This window comes from Falco punctatus, assembly GCF_963210335.1.
Source record: "Falco punctatus genome assembly, chromosome: 5".
NCBI lineage: Eukaryota > Metazoa > Chordata > Aves > Falconiformes > Falconidae > Falco > Falco punctatus.
In genome coordinates this window covers 50125285-50144914 of record NC_137584.1, presented here as the reverse complement: position 1 = coordinate 50144914, position 19630 = coordinate 50125285, and the positions used below count along the sequence as shown (strand labels likewise).

Sequence of the window (19630 nt, the reverse complement as noted above, 5' to 3'; positions counted from 1 at the left end):
CATGTTTTTTTCTGCTGTGTCTGCTACTGGAGAATTTCTGAGGTAGGACCTGAGCAACTCAGTTCATGAAGGGATACATTTTTTTATGTCAAACGATTCCCAGGTGAATGGAACCCCAAATTAACAATTCGTGTTAATTACCTCAGTTACTCTGTCTACTGATTGCAAAGACAGTATGTTTAAACAAAAGCCTACAGATGATTTACCTGTCCTAAAACAGCTAGAGAGCTTTCAGTTTTGTTAGGTGAAGATGTTATAAAAAAGAGTTCTCATTTAAAGTCTTAAGTCCTTAAATATACCCACTTGTTTATTGATAGATTAATAAAAAAATTTAAAATGTAGGTTAATCTTTAACTCTCCCTTCTTCAATTTTAGTCAATTGACAGTTCCTCTATGGAAACAGGCCACCCATTTTTTCAGCATTTCAGAGAAAAGCTATTAATAAACAACAAATTACATTAACATTTCAGTATCTCAGTAAAATTACCATCAACACAAGCAACTTAATCCTTGCAGCAAGCCTGTTCAATTGCATCTTGCTGATGGAAACCTGGGATTGGTGTTGGACTCTTCTCACAGAGCAGGTCTTGGGCTGGCATTGCCTTTCTCCTACTGTAACTCTCTTCTTTTTCTTTCTGATAATTTGTTCCTCTTCTGCTTTCCCTTATATTCTTCTTACATGAGAGCCTTTGACTTAGCAAAGGAATTCTGCAAGTACCACAAGGTGTCCTATCATAGTGTTGCTTCCAGTGTGTCAGTCATGATACAGAAACTCCTCTGCAGCCAGGTTGCCTGTACTGACACAGCAGGCTGGCCGCAGCAGACAGGGCAAACAGGACTACACTAGGATTTAAAACTGCCTTTTCATCTATACAGGTTGGCTGCATCCACAATAGACAGATTAAGTCCTTTAAATTTATAGTTAGCCTTGAACTGCAATGTGGAGTCCATAACCCCTAATCATGAATAAAACAGCATCAGAATTTTATGGGTATCACTAGGTGGGATATTTCAGCCACAACAGAGTTAACTTTGCATATAGCCATCAGAGGTGGACTGAAAGGGCAGATAATAGTCTTTAAAATGTCCATCAATTAAAAAAAATGCTGAGTCCATATGAACATGCTTTCATAAGTGTGGTTTTCACTGGCAATCAAGAAATCAAGTTTGGTTAGCACAGGAATTTGTTAAAAGCACATTTCAGTCTCACACCTGAATACATTCAAAGAATGCATGTAATTTTCTGCTTGTACTCGTTCATTTGGCCTAGCTGGTGGCCCTTAGCCAAGAGAGCTTGAGTGCTGAATCATATGCTGACATCAGAAAATCAGAAAAAAAAAAAAGTAACAAAACCAATTTGCACTAATGAATGACAGTGAAATAAATTGTCATCGATTCATTGTGTCCTGTAGCAGTAGAGGACACTCAGCTGACTTAGATGCTCAGAGCAAACTTTTTTCCTGACCCTTGTGAATAATTAGACTTTTACTCTAGAGTCAATAGGTACCATGTTAGAAGTAAAAGCAACAGTAATTTTAATGATAGAACAAGTAATTAGGCAGCTCTTTCAGGGTACTTTTTGCTTACAGTTGCACAGAAAGGAACTGACAGACACCTCTTTGCTGTGTTCCTGACCCGCAGTGGTGACCTGAGATGTTTACAGAATTGGGGGAAATGAGGGCAGGGAAAAGAAATGAGAGCACACTAAATCCAAAAAGCAGGCAACACATGCTTTGTCACCCAGGAATATGAGGAAACATGACCCAGGATTTAGAAGTCCTGAAGCTTTCAACCAAGAGAAATACAGTATGTGCAATTATAATACTTAAATATTCACTCCTTTTTATCTCTTCTGAAAACAGAGAAGAATGAAGAAGAGGAACAGGAAGCCAAAAGAGAAATTAAACGTAGACTCAGTAGAAAGGTGATGATGTGTTTTTTCTGTTGTGTATTTGTGTACATAGGATTACTTTTTGTAAGATTCTAAAAATCAGTTTATATACATTACTGCAAAGGTCCATCAGTCATGCCCCCAAATTAGAAATCTGTTTAAAAAGCAGTACAAGCCAAGTCTGTCTTGGAGGAAACTCCGTTCCATCCAGTTTCCTGTATCGGGAAAAACATATGGAGTCTGGCCATGCTTAATGTGTGTCCATTTAAGCAGGGGAGAGAAATGACACGTTTCCTCTGTGAGTGTGACTACTGCTGTCATGTATGTTCAAGGGCAGCCACTCCTGCAGATCCACTCTTCCCTAGGGCAGTGGAGAAGGCAGCAAAGTGCTGTGGGCCCTAAGAAATCCCTTCACGGTTCTTCCAGCCACATCAGTGGTCTTGGCTGCTGCAGGTGGGACTGCGCTCATTGTCCTTGGAAATAAAGCTGTTATGGATCTGCTGCCCTGACTTTGGGATCTTGTTCTGGGAGAGGATGGGGAGAGTCTTCTTATATATCCCTAGTCTGCCCTTCTCTGCAAAAATACAGTTTCCTTAATATGATCATCCTTAGTTAATTGAAGTGAATATTGTTTGAGGTGACTGAAACAATTTGACATCATAACGACCCCCAGATGTTCAAAAATATCTTTTTTTAGTTAGGTAGGCCCTCCAAATCATGCTGATTTTCAGTATTATAGTTGAACACAGCAGACTCTGTAGTTGTTAATGCAAATGGACCTACTGCCTGGTGGGGTAAACGGTGTGACAGTTGCAAAGTCACAATTAATATTCCAGGGATAACTGTCACGATTCTCTGTGACCTGCCCGACAAAGACTATTTTTATAACTTAAGAAATTAGGTTGTGCTGCTTCCCCATTCCCATGCAGCGCTCCCAGGATGGTGCCTTTTTTTAGACACCTGAATGTGACCCTATTTAGAAATACCATTAAAGTTCTCTTGAGATTACATCATACCCTCGGCTTTTATTTTCTTTTATTTCATCTTATTAAACGTACTATTTTCTGCCTTCCACTTACAGCTCAGCCTGAGGCCTACAGTGGCTGAACTTCAAGCAAGAAGAATCCTTCGATTTAATGAGTATGTGGAGGTCACGGATTCTCCAGATTATGACCGTCGTGCTGACAAGCCTTGGGCCAGGTTAACTCCCGCAGACAAGGTAAAATGTAGATGATAAGATAATGCTTGTATCTGTCACTTCGGGGGGCTTTCCTCTGGTTTTCATTCTCTTTGATGCCGGCATCATGAATGACATCTGCTGGAGGCAGTGAGATTGTCATGGTACTACTGTGCATGTACTGCCTGCAGCTAAGGAAACCCACTCAGGTGCCTATTAAGAGCATATATGCCACCTCCATTACAGCAGTTCAGGCCCGAACTCCATGCATTTTAAAAATTTTTAAGCCTTGCTGAGCCAGGTACACACTGTTAGCAAAGATAGCCATGACCTGTGGAATTCGGGCAAGGTTTCTGAGGCAGAAGCCTGCGTCACTGCCACGAGAGTTACTTTTGCAACTCATTCAAGTGAAAAAATGTAGCAGATGCTCCATCCTCCTGAGGGCCCTTGGCCACAACCGTCAGTGCAGGAGCTGACCGTGTGTGTGCAGCACACCTTCTTGGGAAGGTTGCCCCCAGCATGCTGCAGTTTGTGGGTCCTCTGCCTAATTACAAAAGATAAATATTCTGTGATTCTTTTTTAAAAAACAGATTGGTCAAAGATTACCATAAAATGCTCTTCCATTTCCCTCCTATGCCACTTCAAAAAAGGAAAGCTGTAGGTAGGATTTATGTATCAAAAAGTGCTGGCCCTTTTAGCACTGGGTCTGAACCAACTTTTATGGCAATTCTATGAGATGTGCTTGGTGTGAAAAGTGATATGTGCAAGAACCCACTGTCTTTTAGCTAATGCCTGTGAAGAACTGATTTTATTTCAGCTTCTATTTTAATATTAATGCCAGCTCACCTGACAAAGGAGAATCTCAAGTCAAGGTGGAGGCATTAAAAATGTATTCAGAAGTGTTCGTAGATGTTGGTTCTAGTCCTCACATACTCTGTGGGAGGGTAGAGCACCCAGCACCTTCACTTTCACCTAGCTCCAGCCAGGGTAAACTGCGCTAGAAAAAATAGTGGAGTTTCCTACCTATTTAGGGTAGCAGTTTTTAATCTCAATTCATTTTGTAATGAACAGGTGCCCAAGGCTGGTCCTGTGAGCACCATGTTTGTTGGGCTCAGCAGGAAGGCAGACGCCAGGTTGCTTGGAAACTCCCTTGCCCTTTTTTCCCAGGGAAGTCATTTTTCTAATTCCAGTGGGAGCAGGAAATTGTGCTGTAACTGTATTACAGGGCTGGAGGTCTGGTGTCTGCTGCTGATTTGGTGCTCAGAAATAGCTGTCTCTTTCCTAGCTGCCTCACATGAGCATGCTGCTGCAGCTGAACAGAACCATCCCCTGCTTAAAATGAAGGTTCTCATTTATGAGACCAGTCTGGTGATGCTGTAATTTTATCATGCTGCTTGTCTGTTCTGCGTTGAAAGGCAGGTGCACCAGATGAGATTTCTTCAGGGATTAATGAAATAATAGTACTTTTATTTAAAATGGTGAAAGAACAGAGTAAGAATAAACTGTCATTTCATTTCACAGTGGAGGTAGGAAAGCATATGGAATAGAAACAAAAGCCCTTGTAGTATATATTAGAATATTTCAGAAATTGTGTTTATTACTTGATGTAGTAAATTGCTTATCACTCTTCAAACACAAGCAACAAGGCATTTACAAAGGGCACTGAAATTCTGCTGTTCTTTACTATCTGCCAACTGAAAACATAAGCCTGAAATGTCCAAATATTTCAGGTCATTTTACATAAAACTAATCAAACCAAGTGACTAATTCCACTTTAAAAAGTGCTGTTCATCCTGCATTCCTGAAGTCTTGTCTCCGGTGTGGAGATACAAGGCCCCTGCTGCATGACTCCCGCAGGGGCTGTGCCCGGGGATACAATCCCCTCCTGGCTGGATTCTCGCCAGGTGACTGTTGAGGTAACCCAGTACCTTGCCCATTTTTGCCTGCAGCAAGTGCCACATTTTGGTGGGGGGTGTTGGTTCACCCATTGCAGTAGATTTGGTGTTTCTTTGTTTATTGTTGGTGTTTGATGCTTTGAGTTTCTCTGTAGTGTATTACTGCTCCAAATAGCAGTAACTGAAAAAAGTCATTGGTGCTGATGATCAGAAATGTGTGAGAGCTGTGGATTACAGTAAAGGAGACTGAAAAATGGGGACTGTAAGGGAACCTGCAAGTGTAGGGCCAGGTTCCTCTCAGACTCTTTACTTCCCTTAAGATTCCTATTTCTTATGGTTGCGTGTATCATTATTGTTTATTAGGCAGCAATACGGAAAGAGCTGAATGAATTTAAAAGCACGGAAATGGAAGTACATGAGGAAAGTCGGCAATTTACCAGGTGGGTGAATCCCTCTTCTTGCTTAAGTTGGAGAGGTGGGTATGACAGAGACACTATTCCTCTCTGCAAGTCCTCTGCAGTTGTGTCATGACTTGCATAGGTTCCTACCATGAGTCCCCTTGAATCCCACCACTGATTCTGTTGGGATTCCCAGTGCTGCTGGTGCCATCCCTGAAGCTGGCAGGTTGATACACCAGTGAAGGTGACTGCAGTGGATCATCTGCTACAGGGAAAAAGATATTTGGGAAATCTAAAAAATAATCATTTCAAAGGACTCAGCATTTCTCACAGGTGAAGTTAGCAGTCCTCAAGCACAAAAAAAGGGATGTCCTTCTCTAGCAGTACTCCCTTGTTCATGAAAGTATACATCTTTGTGGATGTGTTTGGTAAATGAAAACTAGATGATGTGCTGAACTTCAGAAAAGCTCACCAGAGCTTCCTAATGGTCACCTAGGCTGCTGGCAGCAGTTTCTGGAGACCAAGACAGATTCTAATATTCCCTTTTTGCTTATTCTGATGTGTTAATATGGATTTGTTTTGTTCTCCGCTTTGGATAACACCAAGATGTTGTCTGAAGCATTATTATTTAAAGAGCTCTGAATCGTCCACATTTTTTAGCAAGATTTTAAATATGGGAGTTATTCCTAGCAGGAAGGAGGCACTTTCTGCCAGCCCTATAGCACCTGTTCCTGTTTTTTGAAGTTACAAAGGCTGAAAATTGCCACCAGTAAGCAAAACTTGCTGTTAGGATCAGCTGACGTTGCATACCTAGTATTATTGTCTTCACTTCCACACAGAGTTAAGTCAAATAAAAACAACTGACCAAGACTGGGTCCCTTCCTTTTCCTGCTTTTGTTTCAATGAAACTCAAGACCCAACCGAGTGTGAATCCTCTAATTAAAGAGAGTGTCACGAGGAAGATTCACAGTGGCAGATGGGTGTTTGGTGGTTTCCGGCATCTTCCTAGTTCATTGCTTATTTTACAACTTCAGTGTGTTTTTTCTCACCAAAACATGGATTATTTTTTTCTAATACTGTAAAGTTATTTCAGTGTAGATATAACATGAATAAACTAATCTTAATAAGCCAGTTTCATAGACAGCAAACGTAAGCCAGGAGGTGAACCAGGGAGGTAGGGTTTTAATCTAGTGTCGCATTCTGACTGTTAGAAAATGTCTTTTTCAAACACAGATATGTATATTTTCATTTGGCTTCTGGTGTCATTTTGTCTTCAGGTAGCAGGTTGTGTATCTTCTTCAGAATATATAAAAATACTACTTTAAAAAAATGGGCATCCCAAGGGAGGGAAGGAGAATGAGCAGGAGTAGAAACCTGGCTGTGTGCTGAGAGAGATGGGAGTGCAACCCCCTGCTTACATTGTTACATGTTTTGGAGTTGCACTGTAATATAGAAGCATAGGTACAGATAGGCATGAGTCATACAAAAAGAATTGGGTTTTTTTTTTCCACAAGAATTGAAAACCATTGAGACCAATTACAATTGGATTCTTGAAAGCTGAACCAAAAATCTCAGGGATCCAGTGCAGTGAGAAACCAGTTAAAAAGTGAATGTATTTTTTTTTTTTTGAGGAGGGCCCTGGAAAAAAAGCAAAAAAAAGCAAAAAATAGGCACAGCCAAATCATTATAAATATAGGCAGTGATTCTATCGGGTCATGGAAGAATTTCAACTTGAGGTAAATCAGGCCCTCTCTGTTCCTTCTTCACAATTTTTTATTTTCACTGGTCATGTTAATGGAGCCACTGTACAGAAGTCAGCAGAGTACCACTAGAAAGAGCTAATTAAGAGCAGAATTGTATGCAGATGTTTTAAGTCAATTGCAGTCTTGAAAATAAAGAGATTCCATTTCCTCTGGGACCTGTCATTAAAAATGTTGTTCACCACTGCCTTTGGATTAATACAACAAAAGTGATTTGTTTTAAGAAAAACGTAGACAGAAGTCTCTAGCCAGAGCACGAATTACTCATCTTTTAATTTTTTTCAAGGAAATCACTGAGATAATACAAAACAAAAGGCATTTGCATTGGCAGCTGGTTAACAAAGGCTTATTTGTGAAGTTCTGTGATAGAATGAGATGAGAACACTGCTTATTAAACAAAACCAGCATATAGCATATAGTTTCTTATGTTATTACATATTCAGTATAAGACGCTTTAATATTATAATCGGTATTTACAATATCTTTGAATTGTTAAAATTTTATATTCAACTTGGGAAGAAAACCCTAGTTTTCATTGTTCATCATTTACTGTCATGACTGTCAGCTGAACTGTTTTAATACTCTTAGTAATTTAGACTGATTCCTTCTGTTATTTCATAACAGAATCCAAGAAACCTGAGTTTCTCAAAATACAGAAATAAATAAAAGTTTGGGAAGAGGATGTTAATAGATGTTTATAAAATGCTTCTAATGGAAACACTGTATATAGTCCAATATATTTTTGTTGTACACAAATACAAAACCCCTGTGTCTTTTTTGCAATGCACTGTACCCTCACTTAGCAGATGAGCTGCATACTTGTGACTGTCAGCTTTTTTGTACATCTTTATTTGAGAAATGCATCCAGGAATTGTACAGTTCCACATTACAGGGTAGTGTGTGGCTTGTTTTCTCTTCTCTGGAACTGTGTCAAATTCTGTGAAGAGAGAATGTGTCAAAAACTTAGGTCAATCTACTGTGTTAGGTACATCGTTACCTATACTTCTTCAAAGTTGTGCATCCTTTACTGCTTCGTGGATAGATATATTTTTAAAGCTGTTTAAACAGAGGTGTAGAAGCCTGGTGATAGATACGTAGAGCACCTGATACTGGTGCCCTTCTTAGCCTTTTGCTTGGGTTCATTACATTTAAGCTGAGTTAGAATTTCAATTGCTGTAAGCTTCTAACATGCTCTAGAAAAGGTTGGTGACACCCTTTAGAGCAACCCACCTCTCTATCCATCATACAGGAAATCTGGAGTGATGTACATGCCCTACCTAAAAGTCTGAAAAAGTGAGGTGTGTTTGGGTCTTCATGTGCCACAGCTGGCTGCTGTTGATAGGAAGGAAGCATCTGCAGTGCTATAAAATTTATTGCTTAAAAAAAAATCCAAATTTTTTGTTAGCCTTATTTTGCACAAGGATTAAAACCTGGAAGTTTAAGTTGTATGGCTTAGGAAAACTTTTCTGATTTACTGACAGTGTCTCCAAATAGTAGACATAATTGTGGCTAAATCTATATTGGCAAACAAAACAGAATGGAGACTTTCTCCAGCCCTGAGGCCCACAGTCTTGGCACAGCTTGAGTTCATACAGTTAACCTCTTCCCTCCACCCTAAAACAGGGTGGCATCCACCTATACCCAGTCTGCCTGTTGGCCTGTGCTAATCCCAGCCATGCCCAGGTGGTATCTGGAAGAGCGCTGGCTGATCCGAGCAAAACTGTGCCAGGGACCACCGTACAGGTAATGGTACAGGCTGGCAGACATACACCTGTGCCTGAGGCTCAGCATTAGCCCTCTTTGGTTGTCTAGCAGAGAGGGATGGACAAGGGGGGATAATAGGGCTGACTCTAATCCCATGAAATCAGGAATAATTAATTTCTAATCCCATGAAAATCAGGAATAATTGTGTTCAGGCAACAAAAGTAAACACCTGTAAAGGCAAGATGCAGATCCGTGTCATGGTCAGTTGAAATAATGTAGTTCTAAGTTTTCTAATGATTTATCATTTCAGGTTTCATCGTCCCTAACTGTTTGACCACATCCCATATTTCATGTAATAATTTTCTTTGGGGAAATCATTGCGTCCTGAAGACCTGCGATTGCACTGGAACTTGACTGAGTATGAGTGTGTGCTACAGCTTACCCTGAGGTTAATGAAGGATGTGGCTCTCATCTTTATCAATGGACAAATGATTTGTCTGGGAGGAGAATCCACATGAAGTGTTTGTCAGTGCTAAGACAGACCACGGTTCTGTGGCTAGCCCACACAGACGAGTCAGTGGACTTCTTCGTCAGAGCTCCACAAGTCAGGAAGTGCTGAAGACAATCGCTTGAGAGCCTGTTACTAGGAACTCATCAGACTTCACAGGGTTGTGACTGAGGGTGACTGGGAGGGGGGAGTGTGAAAAGGACTGAGAGCGTGGGGGAAGAGAGATTTTGCTTGTCAGTCCACAGAGAAAAGTGGAACAGATGGGACTGCTTAATGATGCACTTGGCCAGTGGGAGGAATTATTTTTTCATAAAAACTTCAGAGTGTGAGCAGCTGTGCATGTATATTTTTTTTTTTAGTGGCCGCAGCCTGTCTTAGAAAGACAGCAAGCCACAAGTCCTCATGTCATCAGTACTTTAGTGAAGAACTGTAATTTTCTCTAGTGCCAGTAAATACAGTTGCCAGAAATTAGTCCTAGTATAACTCAGCTGTCTTTTTTAAAATGCTGATGAGCATGCTTCAAGAAAATACACTGAAGATTCATACAGAACAAGTCATATATTTTTGGTTTTTAACGTTGACATACTCTGGTTCCTCAGAAATACATACAGGATTTGAAGGACAAATAATGTGACACTATGAACACAAAGAAATGCTTCATGTTTATAAACACTCCTTGCTGTCTGTCACTTGCCATTCAAACCAGAGGGATCATTATCTTTCTGACCTATGGCAGGCAGTGGTGACAATTTTGACATCATGCTATATGAATCCAAAATCAGAATTGAAATTAGGAACAAAAGTCTCTACTAGTAGGCTTGAGCAGTGATTACTGATGTGACTTTTTATGTTTAAGCACTCTTGCACTGCTTTCAGGAAGAACTCCCAGATGAATCAGTATGACTTCACCCAGTGGTCCTCTAAAAGTGAATGGAAAATCCTTAGAGTGCCTGCAGCCTGTTTTTGTTGAGTGTGAAGAATGCTTCTTAGAGTCATAATTTTTTATACAACCTTAAAATTGTACATGTGAATACAGTACTATTAAAATTAAGTGGTATGGAGTGTGAAAGGCAATACATGGTTTTTCTAAGTTGGCCCAAAGGCCTATTAAAAAGCCTGTGGCATTGTTTACACTAAGAAATTCTCTGTCTTATATTAGCACTTATTTATCCTTTGAATTAATGTACACAACTTTGGGGGGGAGGGGAGGTCTGAAATTCACATATGCATACATTTAATGCAGTATTACAGTATATTTGCTATTTATCCTTTCTAATGTGTGTATATATTACAATTTATTTTTGTCTTTTATGTGCCCTGTTTAGTTTCTAATTATGAAGTGTAAGTATTTCTCTTTCAGGCAATAAAAGGTCTGTGTAGATGTGATTTTTACCTCAGAACCTGCAATAGATTCTTGTGGAATATTTTTGGTTTATAAAATTGAAGGTTGTTGTTTTAGATGACAGCCTAAAGGCAGGAAGGCAATTTGGTGGCTAAAATTAGATCTCCCTCTTTACTGATATTTACAACAGGACCAGGTTTGCATAAATGGGGTGGATTATTTTAGTAAAGAGCACTTCTAGTAACAGAAGAGTGTGTTCCAACAGCTGGCACTCTATTACTTTTAAAGAGATTGACAAACCTTTTTTTAAAAAAGATAGATTTATATGACTCTTAGGCTCCCTTACATTTTAGTAAAAATGTAGTGATGTACAGACTCCAAAATATCAATAACTAAATAAAATAGCCGTCTACATGCTTGTAGCAAAGAAAAGGAAGCAGCACCTTCCTTTTTTAATGGAATCAATAAGAGCCATTAGGATTCCATTTACAGAAAACAGTTTAGCTTCTGTGGGGCCCATCATTTTATAAATATAGAAACACTGCTTTGACATCAAGGAAGCAGTGAAAATGTATTCTTTGGCACTAAATCATACAGGAATGATCAGGCCATTAGAGTTAAGGTTTGTCAGCAATTCTGCTAGAATCCTAATTTTTATTTTTAGAATTTGAAGAGTAAACTTAAAACTTATACTAGCACTTCATAAATAGTTCTTCTGCTTAAACTTTTTTTTTTTTTGCTGTTGTTGCAAAATTTAGAAATGTGTGTCCAAAATCCTATAAAGGTCTACTGTGTTGACTTTGAAGTATATAACATGGTATTTCACTTCAAAGGAAACAAGTGGAGCAATTAAAGAGACCTCAGTGTTGCCTTAAACATTTTGAAACATTCAAAAGCAGCCAAGATACCGAAGGCAGAAAGGTAGCTGTTGCACACACAGAATAACTTGGACAAAGGTAAGGCTGGACTGTATCAACTTTATGCAAGACAGTAGCTCCACTGACCTGCCAGGGCACATACAGGTTGCACGAGCAACCTAAAACTCGTTAAACTCTTAGGATGAAGTGAATGAATTGACTTTGCAAAGAGACATTCCTCTATACTAGGCCTGGAGCATGGATCGAAAGACATGTGCCATCTCTTGTTTTAAGAGTTAAAACACAAAGATGAAGATACAACTTCTGTCTCAGACTTCCTCAAACTGCATTTTGCAATAAGATGTGAGGCATCACTTAGGCTTTCCCTATCTTCCTCCTGGGTTTGAGGGTGGTTTTTTAAGTATTCACTACAAGACATTGCTAGAGGCAGAATGCTAGCCTGGACAGAGGTACTGAGCTAATCTTTAAATCCTTATGTAACTTCTTATTTTGATTATAGCTGATCAGATGCATTCTTTGGCCCACAATTCAGCAAACTACTTAACCAGATTTATGGAACTGGACAAAAGAGTTACCTTTGTTGCAGCTTAAGTAGAAATGTAGTATACTTGCAGAATTAGAACTATAAAACTATCCATTATGTATTGCACCTACACACAGATTTAGAATTTTATATACTGTTTTTATATTCTAAATATCAACTGGCAGAAAAATGACAGCTGTGAAGTGTTATCCATGCCATAAAAAATAACAGGATTTTGGTATGTCACTGTGTGCAGCGAAGCAAGTTTGCTTTACCTTATTGAGCTGCTTGAAGTTGGTTGCTGCTCTGTCTCCGAGTCCTCTGTATCGATGGTTTCAAATGTCTTCAACTTGCTACAACAGCCTGTTGGGAATAATACATCGTGTACCTAACTGCCTATGGTGCTGCATGCCTGTTAGAAGAGAAAAATCAGGGTAAGTCCTGAGAAACTCCTGAGTAATTCTTGAGGAAAAAAATAAAAATATTTTTAAAAGACAGATAAAAAAAAAACTTCCCATGCAATGCATAGTACAGTCCGGCTGGTCTAAAAGGGATCGGTGTGTTAATTTTTATCAAGTTGGACAAATAATTTCAATGTCATCCACAACATACAACAAACCTTACACACATACCTATGTTCCAGAGAGTCAGATATGAACTCAGATGTCTACATCCATACAAACAGAACATTAGTATCTTGAAGTGGTGTCTGAAATGACCTCATATGTCACGTTTATCAGTAGGATCACAGATCACAGCATGTCACTGTGGGTGCAGAAGAATGGATGCTTAATCAAATCCGAATTTCTATACATAAATTGAAATGGTTCTGGAATGTCTTGTCTGTCTTCTTTCCATTAATATGTATTTGTCCTTATAACTGAAATTAGTTGTTTCAAATCAAAAGTAGTCTATCTGAATTTCCTCAAATTGTGATATATGTGTTGACTCAACAAGTAAAAAAACCCACACTTTTAAAGCTAAATGCTAACAATTATTTAAGCTAAATACCAGGAGCAGTGTCTTCATAATCACTGAAAGTTTTTGCAGGCATTTGTAGGTCTACAAAATTGTATTTATTTGCTGGGTTTAGCTTTTACCTAGAGTTGTGTGTGTCCCTTGCTGTGGTGGACTTAACCAGCCACTGATGTGGGGCAGTGTGGGGCAGCCCTACCTTCTGCTTCAGCCACACTGAGCAGCTCTTGGAGAAGCACCAGAGCTTCAGAGTTGACATGTAAAAACCATATCGGAGGACCACCTTTTTTTTGTTGGTTTTGTAGGTTTTTGTTCCTTGAAAACCAAATGAAAGCTGTAAAACAAGGGGATGAAAATGTCCCTGACATTACAGAAATTAGACCCCTCCTTCCAGGTGAGATTAGTGCTTTGTTTCCAGTGGAGATGCTTCAACCCCAGATCTAAGACTAGTAACACTACAGCTACATCAGAGAATTTGTGTGGAAATAGCTGTCACTTAACCTGAGTATAAATATAGTCTGAGCCACAATTCTGTATTGCCATAAGATGGGAGGAAGATCCAGCCAGCACAGACTAAAGACATCTTATCTAGTCTGGCAGCCTGAGAAGCAACTGAAACCCCCTCATCGGCTGCAGCTGGCAGCGGGTCGGAGCCAGGGCAGGGAGAGCCACACTGTCACCACGGGTACGGCAGACTGCACCAGAAGGATGGGCCTGGCTGATCCGAAGTAGAGACTAGATGATCAGCCCATGTCTTAATGTCCTTCAATGCTTTAATGATAAAGTAAACCAAGCTAAAAGCCTACATTCGCATTGAATTGTCAGCTAAAAGCCTACATTCGCATTGAATTGTCAGCTAAAAGCCTACATTCGCATTGAATTGTCAGGTATGCCAGAACTGCATCTTTTAATGCTTTCACATCATCAGTTTTTATTCATACCTCAAGGAGTTATGACCTGTGCCAGTGCTGTAAACTAAAATAAAGATATACTCAGGGTGAATAACAGAATAAACTTGCCTCCTGCCTTTAGGAGCTCCCATGTTTAGCTCCATCATTGTTGCTACCTTTATTCTTATTGTACAAAGCTTAGTGCAATGCTCATTGTGGGAACCTAGCTTTTGATGAACAAAAAGAAGCAATTCTGGAAGTTTTTATTAGGTTGATTTAAAATATTTGGAGGATCAAATTGAAAGAAAATTAAATTCCCCAGAAAGCTTAAAGCTTCTATTTAACAGACGTTTGAAAAAAAAAGAAGAAAAACTTATGCAAGTGTTATCTATATAGAGAACGGGAGAAATGGAATAAAATAACATCTTTCATCATAATGGTTTGGCAGGTTTCTATTTATTGATTTTAATAATCAATAAGGTCTTGTTTCACTTTGTCAGTGTTCCCATCTTGTTTCAGGATTTTAATGGCAACAGAGCTCATATGAACTAGATGCAGAATCTCACCAATATTTCATCATTTTCTAGAAGCTAAATATTGCGCCGGATAGGAACAAAGACAGTAATGGCATTCTCTATATCTCCTTGTTCAATCATTAATTCTTTATATTAAAAAAGTCTTGCAATACTATGTCAAATTTAACCATATTTGAACATTGTTATAATATAGTAAAACGTTGCTGAACATGCCTTCTCTTCCTTTCACTACTTTGTGTGGTGGTATATTGATTTGTAAACTTGTATAAATTTTGGAATTAAAGAAATACTGTGTTTTGGATTATTATTGTAGCTGGTGTGATTTGAAACAAAAAGATATCAATGGCTTGTTTGAATGGGCATCTAACTGTCAGAGTAGGGGTGGGAAGGGTATGGAGATGGCGCATGCTAATTGCCTCTTCAGATTATTTTTTTTTTCCCTGAAAGAGAAACAGCATTCCATTTACAACCAAACTTCAAATCTAGGAGGTTTGTGCAAGAACACTGCAGACCACATTGCTGTACACTCAGAAGCTAGGAAGTTTGTGTTCCTTCCCAGTGTTTTACAGAACAATTGCTCAGACAGCATCATGGCAATATGAGTATGCCATGCTTTGTAGACCAGTACCTTAAACAGTGGGTATTCAAGGACATGTATTTCTCAGGCAGAGCTGCAGTACGCTAGCACAAGGTGCTATTCACTAGCAAGAATCCTTGCGTGCATATCTCTTCCATTAAAGTCTGCAAGGACACCTCCGAGAGATGACTCCAGTAAGGAGGGCTCGATAACCCAGCCCCACCAGTGCAGGTGGTTAAGCTCCAGCAGAGCCTTAGGAGGGTTCTTAGCCAGGTTCTTAGGTGCTGAATATACTAAAAGCAGGCCACAACCACCTGAAATGAAATTTTCATGTGAACTCATTGGACTTTAAGCACATAATGGAGAGTGTCACCTACTGACAGGCACTGGGCCAGTTCTTCGGCTTTATAATAGTTTCTATTAATTTGATTAAATATAGAAACAAATTATTCTAAAAGCAACTTGCTTGAATTTCACTAAATGTTCCTATTCACAAGTAAAATGAGGCAAACAAAATTCAAAACTTGGTTCTCCACTGCCCATCATGATCGATAGTTACTGATAACTATAAAAAATGTACCTGAAAGATTATCAGCTTAGAATTGCTGGTATTTTAAAATATATTTTCCACATGTTTAATGACATTCAAAAGATGTGAGGCTGTGGAGAATCAATACTGCTAACTTCAGCTTACACAGCCTGTATTTTACATAACAGTTATAAAATGAATGCATTTTCTTGTATTTTGGCAGCTTGACTTAGTGTGATTGAATACAGTAACTATAAAGAAGTGGCTGATCTGATACTGCATTTTACGCAGGTGTATTGATATCTGTGAATGTAAATAACGGGAACTGTTACAGATTAATGATAGCTGTTTCTTTGGATTTTATCTGTACTGTAGTATATACCTACACACACACACACGGAAATATATTCCAATATTGTCATTTGAAAAATAGAATATGTATTATCTTTTTTATACAGTACATATATTATGCTTCATTTATGGTGGGTTTTGTTTAACAAGCAAAAAAATGTGTGCTGCCTAGTTGTACAGTACTGTAGGATACTCTGCTGTGCAGTTCCAAGTGCCTTAGACATCTGTTTAACTCTTTGAATTATAGATATATACAAATGAATATATTTAAAAATATGAAGAAAATTACCTCAATAAAACTGTTCAGAAAATCTTTACAGAAAATATCTTGTTCTTGACTCTCTAGCAAGTACATGGGCGTGTACAAGGGAATTAACTTCAGAGGGGGGTTACTTGTGGGAAAGTAGCCTCTAGAGGTGAAATTAAAAGACCCTCTGCATGGAAATGAGATGAAGGAAGGTTCCTGAAACCTTCCTTTAAATTCTGGGAGTCCTTCAAACATACCTGGTAGCTGTCTTGTGGGTGGTGTATTCATGCAGAGGTGTGTTCAAAGAGGCGATATTTATTTTAAAAATACAAAGCTAGTGTTGTGGTTCAATGGTTCAGAGACCTAATTTACACTCCTAGTTTCCCACATTTTTTTAATGAGCAAGAAATGGTTTTCACTAGCTTTGATTTCATTCACAGATTCACACCAGAATTATACCTACCGTACATGGACAAAACTGATCTGCACAGCTGAGGGTTCAACCTAATCTGCAGTATGTCTGCCAGTCTTTTAACATTGCAGAGTGACTGACAGTAACTTTTGCTTTTTAATTACTTCGTAATAACTTCTGCTTTGCAAGAGCTAAGAGAAAAATTATTAGCATAAATTTCCTCACATGGAAGGAGAGTTGTTGATTATGTTAAGGAAACACATGCTTCCAGCATATTATTTTTCAAGTGGCTGTCTCAACAGTGAGACCATTCCAATGCTAACCATTCTTCTTCCAAAGCATAAAAGAAGTGGTTAGTGACCTGACTGCTTTTCCCCTTAGTCTCTGTAGACGCTCTTTGCTGAGTTGAAACTGCAAGGTGTCTCAGCAAAAAAACACAGCTGAAGTGGAGTCTCCATCTGAGAGGTTCTCTCAAACACATTTGACATACATGTGATACTAAATTTTGAATGTTGATATGTCGTAAATCATATCTTGGAAGGAGATGACTTACTCTTAGGTATCAATAAAGGAGACAATATTATGCTTATTATTGCTAATCCCTCAATTTTAAAACTAATCTCCAGATGTATTACTGTTGACATACCTTATCAATCTTCTGTGATAAAGCAGCCTGTTTTTTTAATCACAGTGTGAACATATAACATAGGTCCTTCCTCTTAAACACTTAGAATCTAAACAGGAAATACAGCATGGGGATGTGAGTTAAAGCAAGACAGAAAACCCTGAATCTTAAAAAACTGAACAAGTAAATTTAACTTACACATATGAAACAGATGATTAGCAACAGAGCTGAGAGCAAAAGCTAATTTTTCCCACTTCCACACTGACATGAAGATCCCAGATCAGATTTGGGGTATACGGAATGACAGCGCTGCATCTATTAGATAGGGAGTCACCAGGCTAGGCTTACAGGTTTGTCAGATGTGATCCTGTTACCAAGTTTACATACAAGTACTTCACACTTCTGTGGATGCAGGGACCTGGAAGCAATGAGTCATATAATCTACTGTGTTACCCCACAGGTAAGTCCTAAGCACTGTATTTTTAACAGCTGGGTGATTCTGCTTTTAATTGTCTTGTGAAAAGGTAGCCCTGCCATTCCACTTGTCACTACGTTTGCAGGATAGATGTACTATAGGAAGCAAGTTGCTCCTGTTAGGTGCAGTCCTGAAAAACCTATTCACCGTTTACAGTCAAAGGGTTGCTAACCTTCCTGTACCACAAGGTGTGTACTACAACCTTCAGATGGCTGGCAGTAACGAGATACCAGGTACTTTTAGGAAGTAAGAGGAATGGGAGGTCTAGCCTTTGTGCAGATATATTCAGGGATAATTTGAATCCTCTGAGTACAGGAGTCATTTCAACTGATGGAGCAGATCAGATTAGTTTGTGCACTTCCATAAGAGTGATGTGATGAAACTTGATGACAAAGATGCAAGACTTCAGAAAACAATAGCTAGAAGAGTGAAAATCTGGGCTCTTTTGGAGCTTTAGTGACACCTACTGAAAAACAATGAAATTCACTCAAATATGATTAAAGCTAATATTTTAAGGTATACTTATATATTTAGCTGCATACATATACACATACAATAGGAGGATAATTCTTTCTTAGTTTTGAGTAACAAACTTTCCATATTTGTTATTTTTTTAGTTGTCTGTATGCACATAGAAGAAACCTCTCCCTTCTGTGTTTTACACTATCTTTCTGAAATGTAACAGAACAATTTTACATTGTATTCCCAAAACACCAAGCCCGCTTTTCTTTTTCTTAGCAAGGAGCATGTATGCTTGCGTCTGTGTGTTTATGCACAGGCATGCTACACGGCATAGGTATAAATTATACAGCTAGAGTGTCACATCACAAGAAATAGGAACCCATGTATGGCAAACCCCTGTTAATATGAATACGTGGAACTGACACTTGAGCCTTCAAATTCAGCCTGGATATGAGCTTGTGCGGAGCCAGACTGCAAAGTACGTGTCAGAGACCCGCCGTAGCACAGCTGGTTGAAGAGGCCCGTTTTGCTGGGCCTCCTGTCACACACAGGTTCTTTATAAAAGTTTATCATATTTTATTGCAGCACCTGAGCACTGAAACGCTCACTGAAAGTAAATGAAATGACTAATGTCTGTCACGCAGCCACCTCTCATCTCCTTCGCTCGGACCGGAGAGGCGTGCAGCCGTTAACTCCGCGCTGCAGGACGCGCTGGGGATCTGCTGTTTGTGTGGAGCCCGGGGAAGGGTTTCTCGCCCCGCTGCCAGAGCGGCCGTCTCAGGGCAGCGCCAGGCGGCTCCGCCGAGGGCCGGCGGGCGGGCAGGAGGAGCCGCCGCGGCGGCGGACAGAGGCGGCGGAGGAGCCAACCGCCAGGCGGCTGCGAGCTCCCAGAGCTGCTCCTCTGCTCCCAGTATCTCGCACCGCCGCCTTCACCGGCCGCTCTCCCGGGCTGGGCTCCGTCCCGCCACCCGCGCCCCAGCACTGCCTCACGGCCCCCGCCGGCGCTCCTTCCCTCCTCTGCCCCCTCACGCAGCGCGCACCGCCCGCAGCCAGCCCGCGGCATGGCCCAGTCGCTGCCGCTGAGGCGACCGCTGAGGGACCGCGGAGCGACTCCGACGGCCCCGCCAAGCCCCCTCTGGCGCGGCGCCGCCCCGCCCCTCACAGACCGCCCGCCTCCGGCCCCGCCGTGCCCGCGCCGTCCGGAGCCGGGGCGGAGCAGCGCGGCGGCTAAGCCACGCCTCTCTGCCAGCGGGCCCCGCCCCGCCGCCCTGCCAGCGACAGCCGGGCAATGCGCAGGCGCGCTGCCCTTTGGCCCGCGGCACAGCGTGCTGGCAGTGAGGCTCGCTGGCGGGTGGAACCATACTCCGCTAGTGTGGGGGGAGAACTGGGAAAATATGCCTCCGGAGGCTGGCAGGAAGTACCTGCTTGCGTTTACGGAGCCTCTCTTTTATTAGAACAGCGTTTAAGTCGGAGAA

At 40.4% G+C, this 19630-nt stretch overlaps 1 protein-coding gene and 1 long non-coding RNA gene across 4 annotated transcripts in view; one reads left to right on the top strand and one right to left on the bottom strand.

Annotated features, from left to right (window-relative positions):
* PHACTR2 (phosphatase and actin regulator 2) overlaps positions 1–10725 on the top strand; it is a 138020-nt gene extending 127295 nt beyond the window's left edge. For all 3 annotated transcript variants that reach the window (XM_080390067.1, XM_080390066.1, XM_080390068.1), the window contains 4 exons: positions 1863–1924; positions 2973–3110; positions 5327–5403; positions 9136–10725. In XM_080390067.1, coding sequence (XP_080246193.1) covers positions 1863–1924; positions 2973–3110; positions 5327–5403; positions 9136–9151 — 293 coding nt within the window. In that variant the 3' untranslated portion in view covers positions 9152–10725. The remainder of the gene's footprint in view (positions 1–1862; positions 1925–2972; positions 3111–5326; positions 5404–9135) is intronic.
* LOC308064892 lies at positions 10679–19404 on the bottom strand. Its single transcript, XR_013928582.1, has 2 exons — positions 13916–19404; positions 10679–13853 (listed from the first exon to the last, which is right to left on the bottom strand). It is a non-coding gene; the product is annotated as an uncharacterized lncRNA (long non-coding RNA).
* Between the last annotated feature and the right edge of the window lie 226 nt (positions 19405–19630).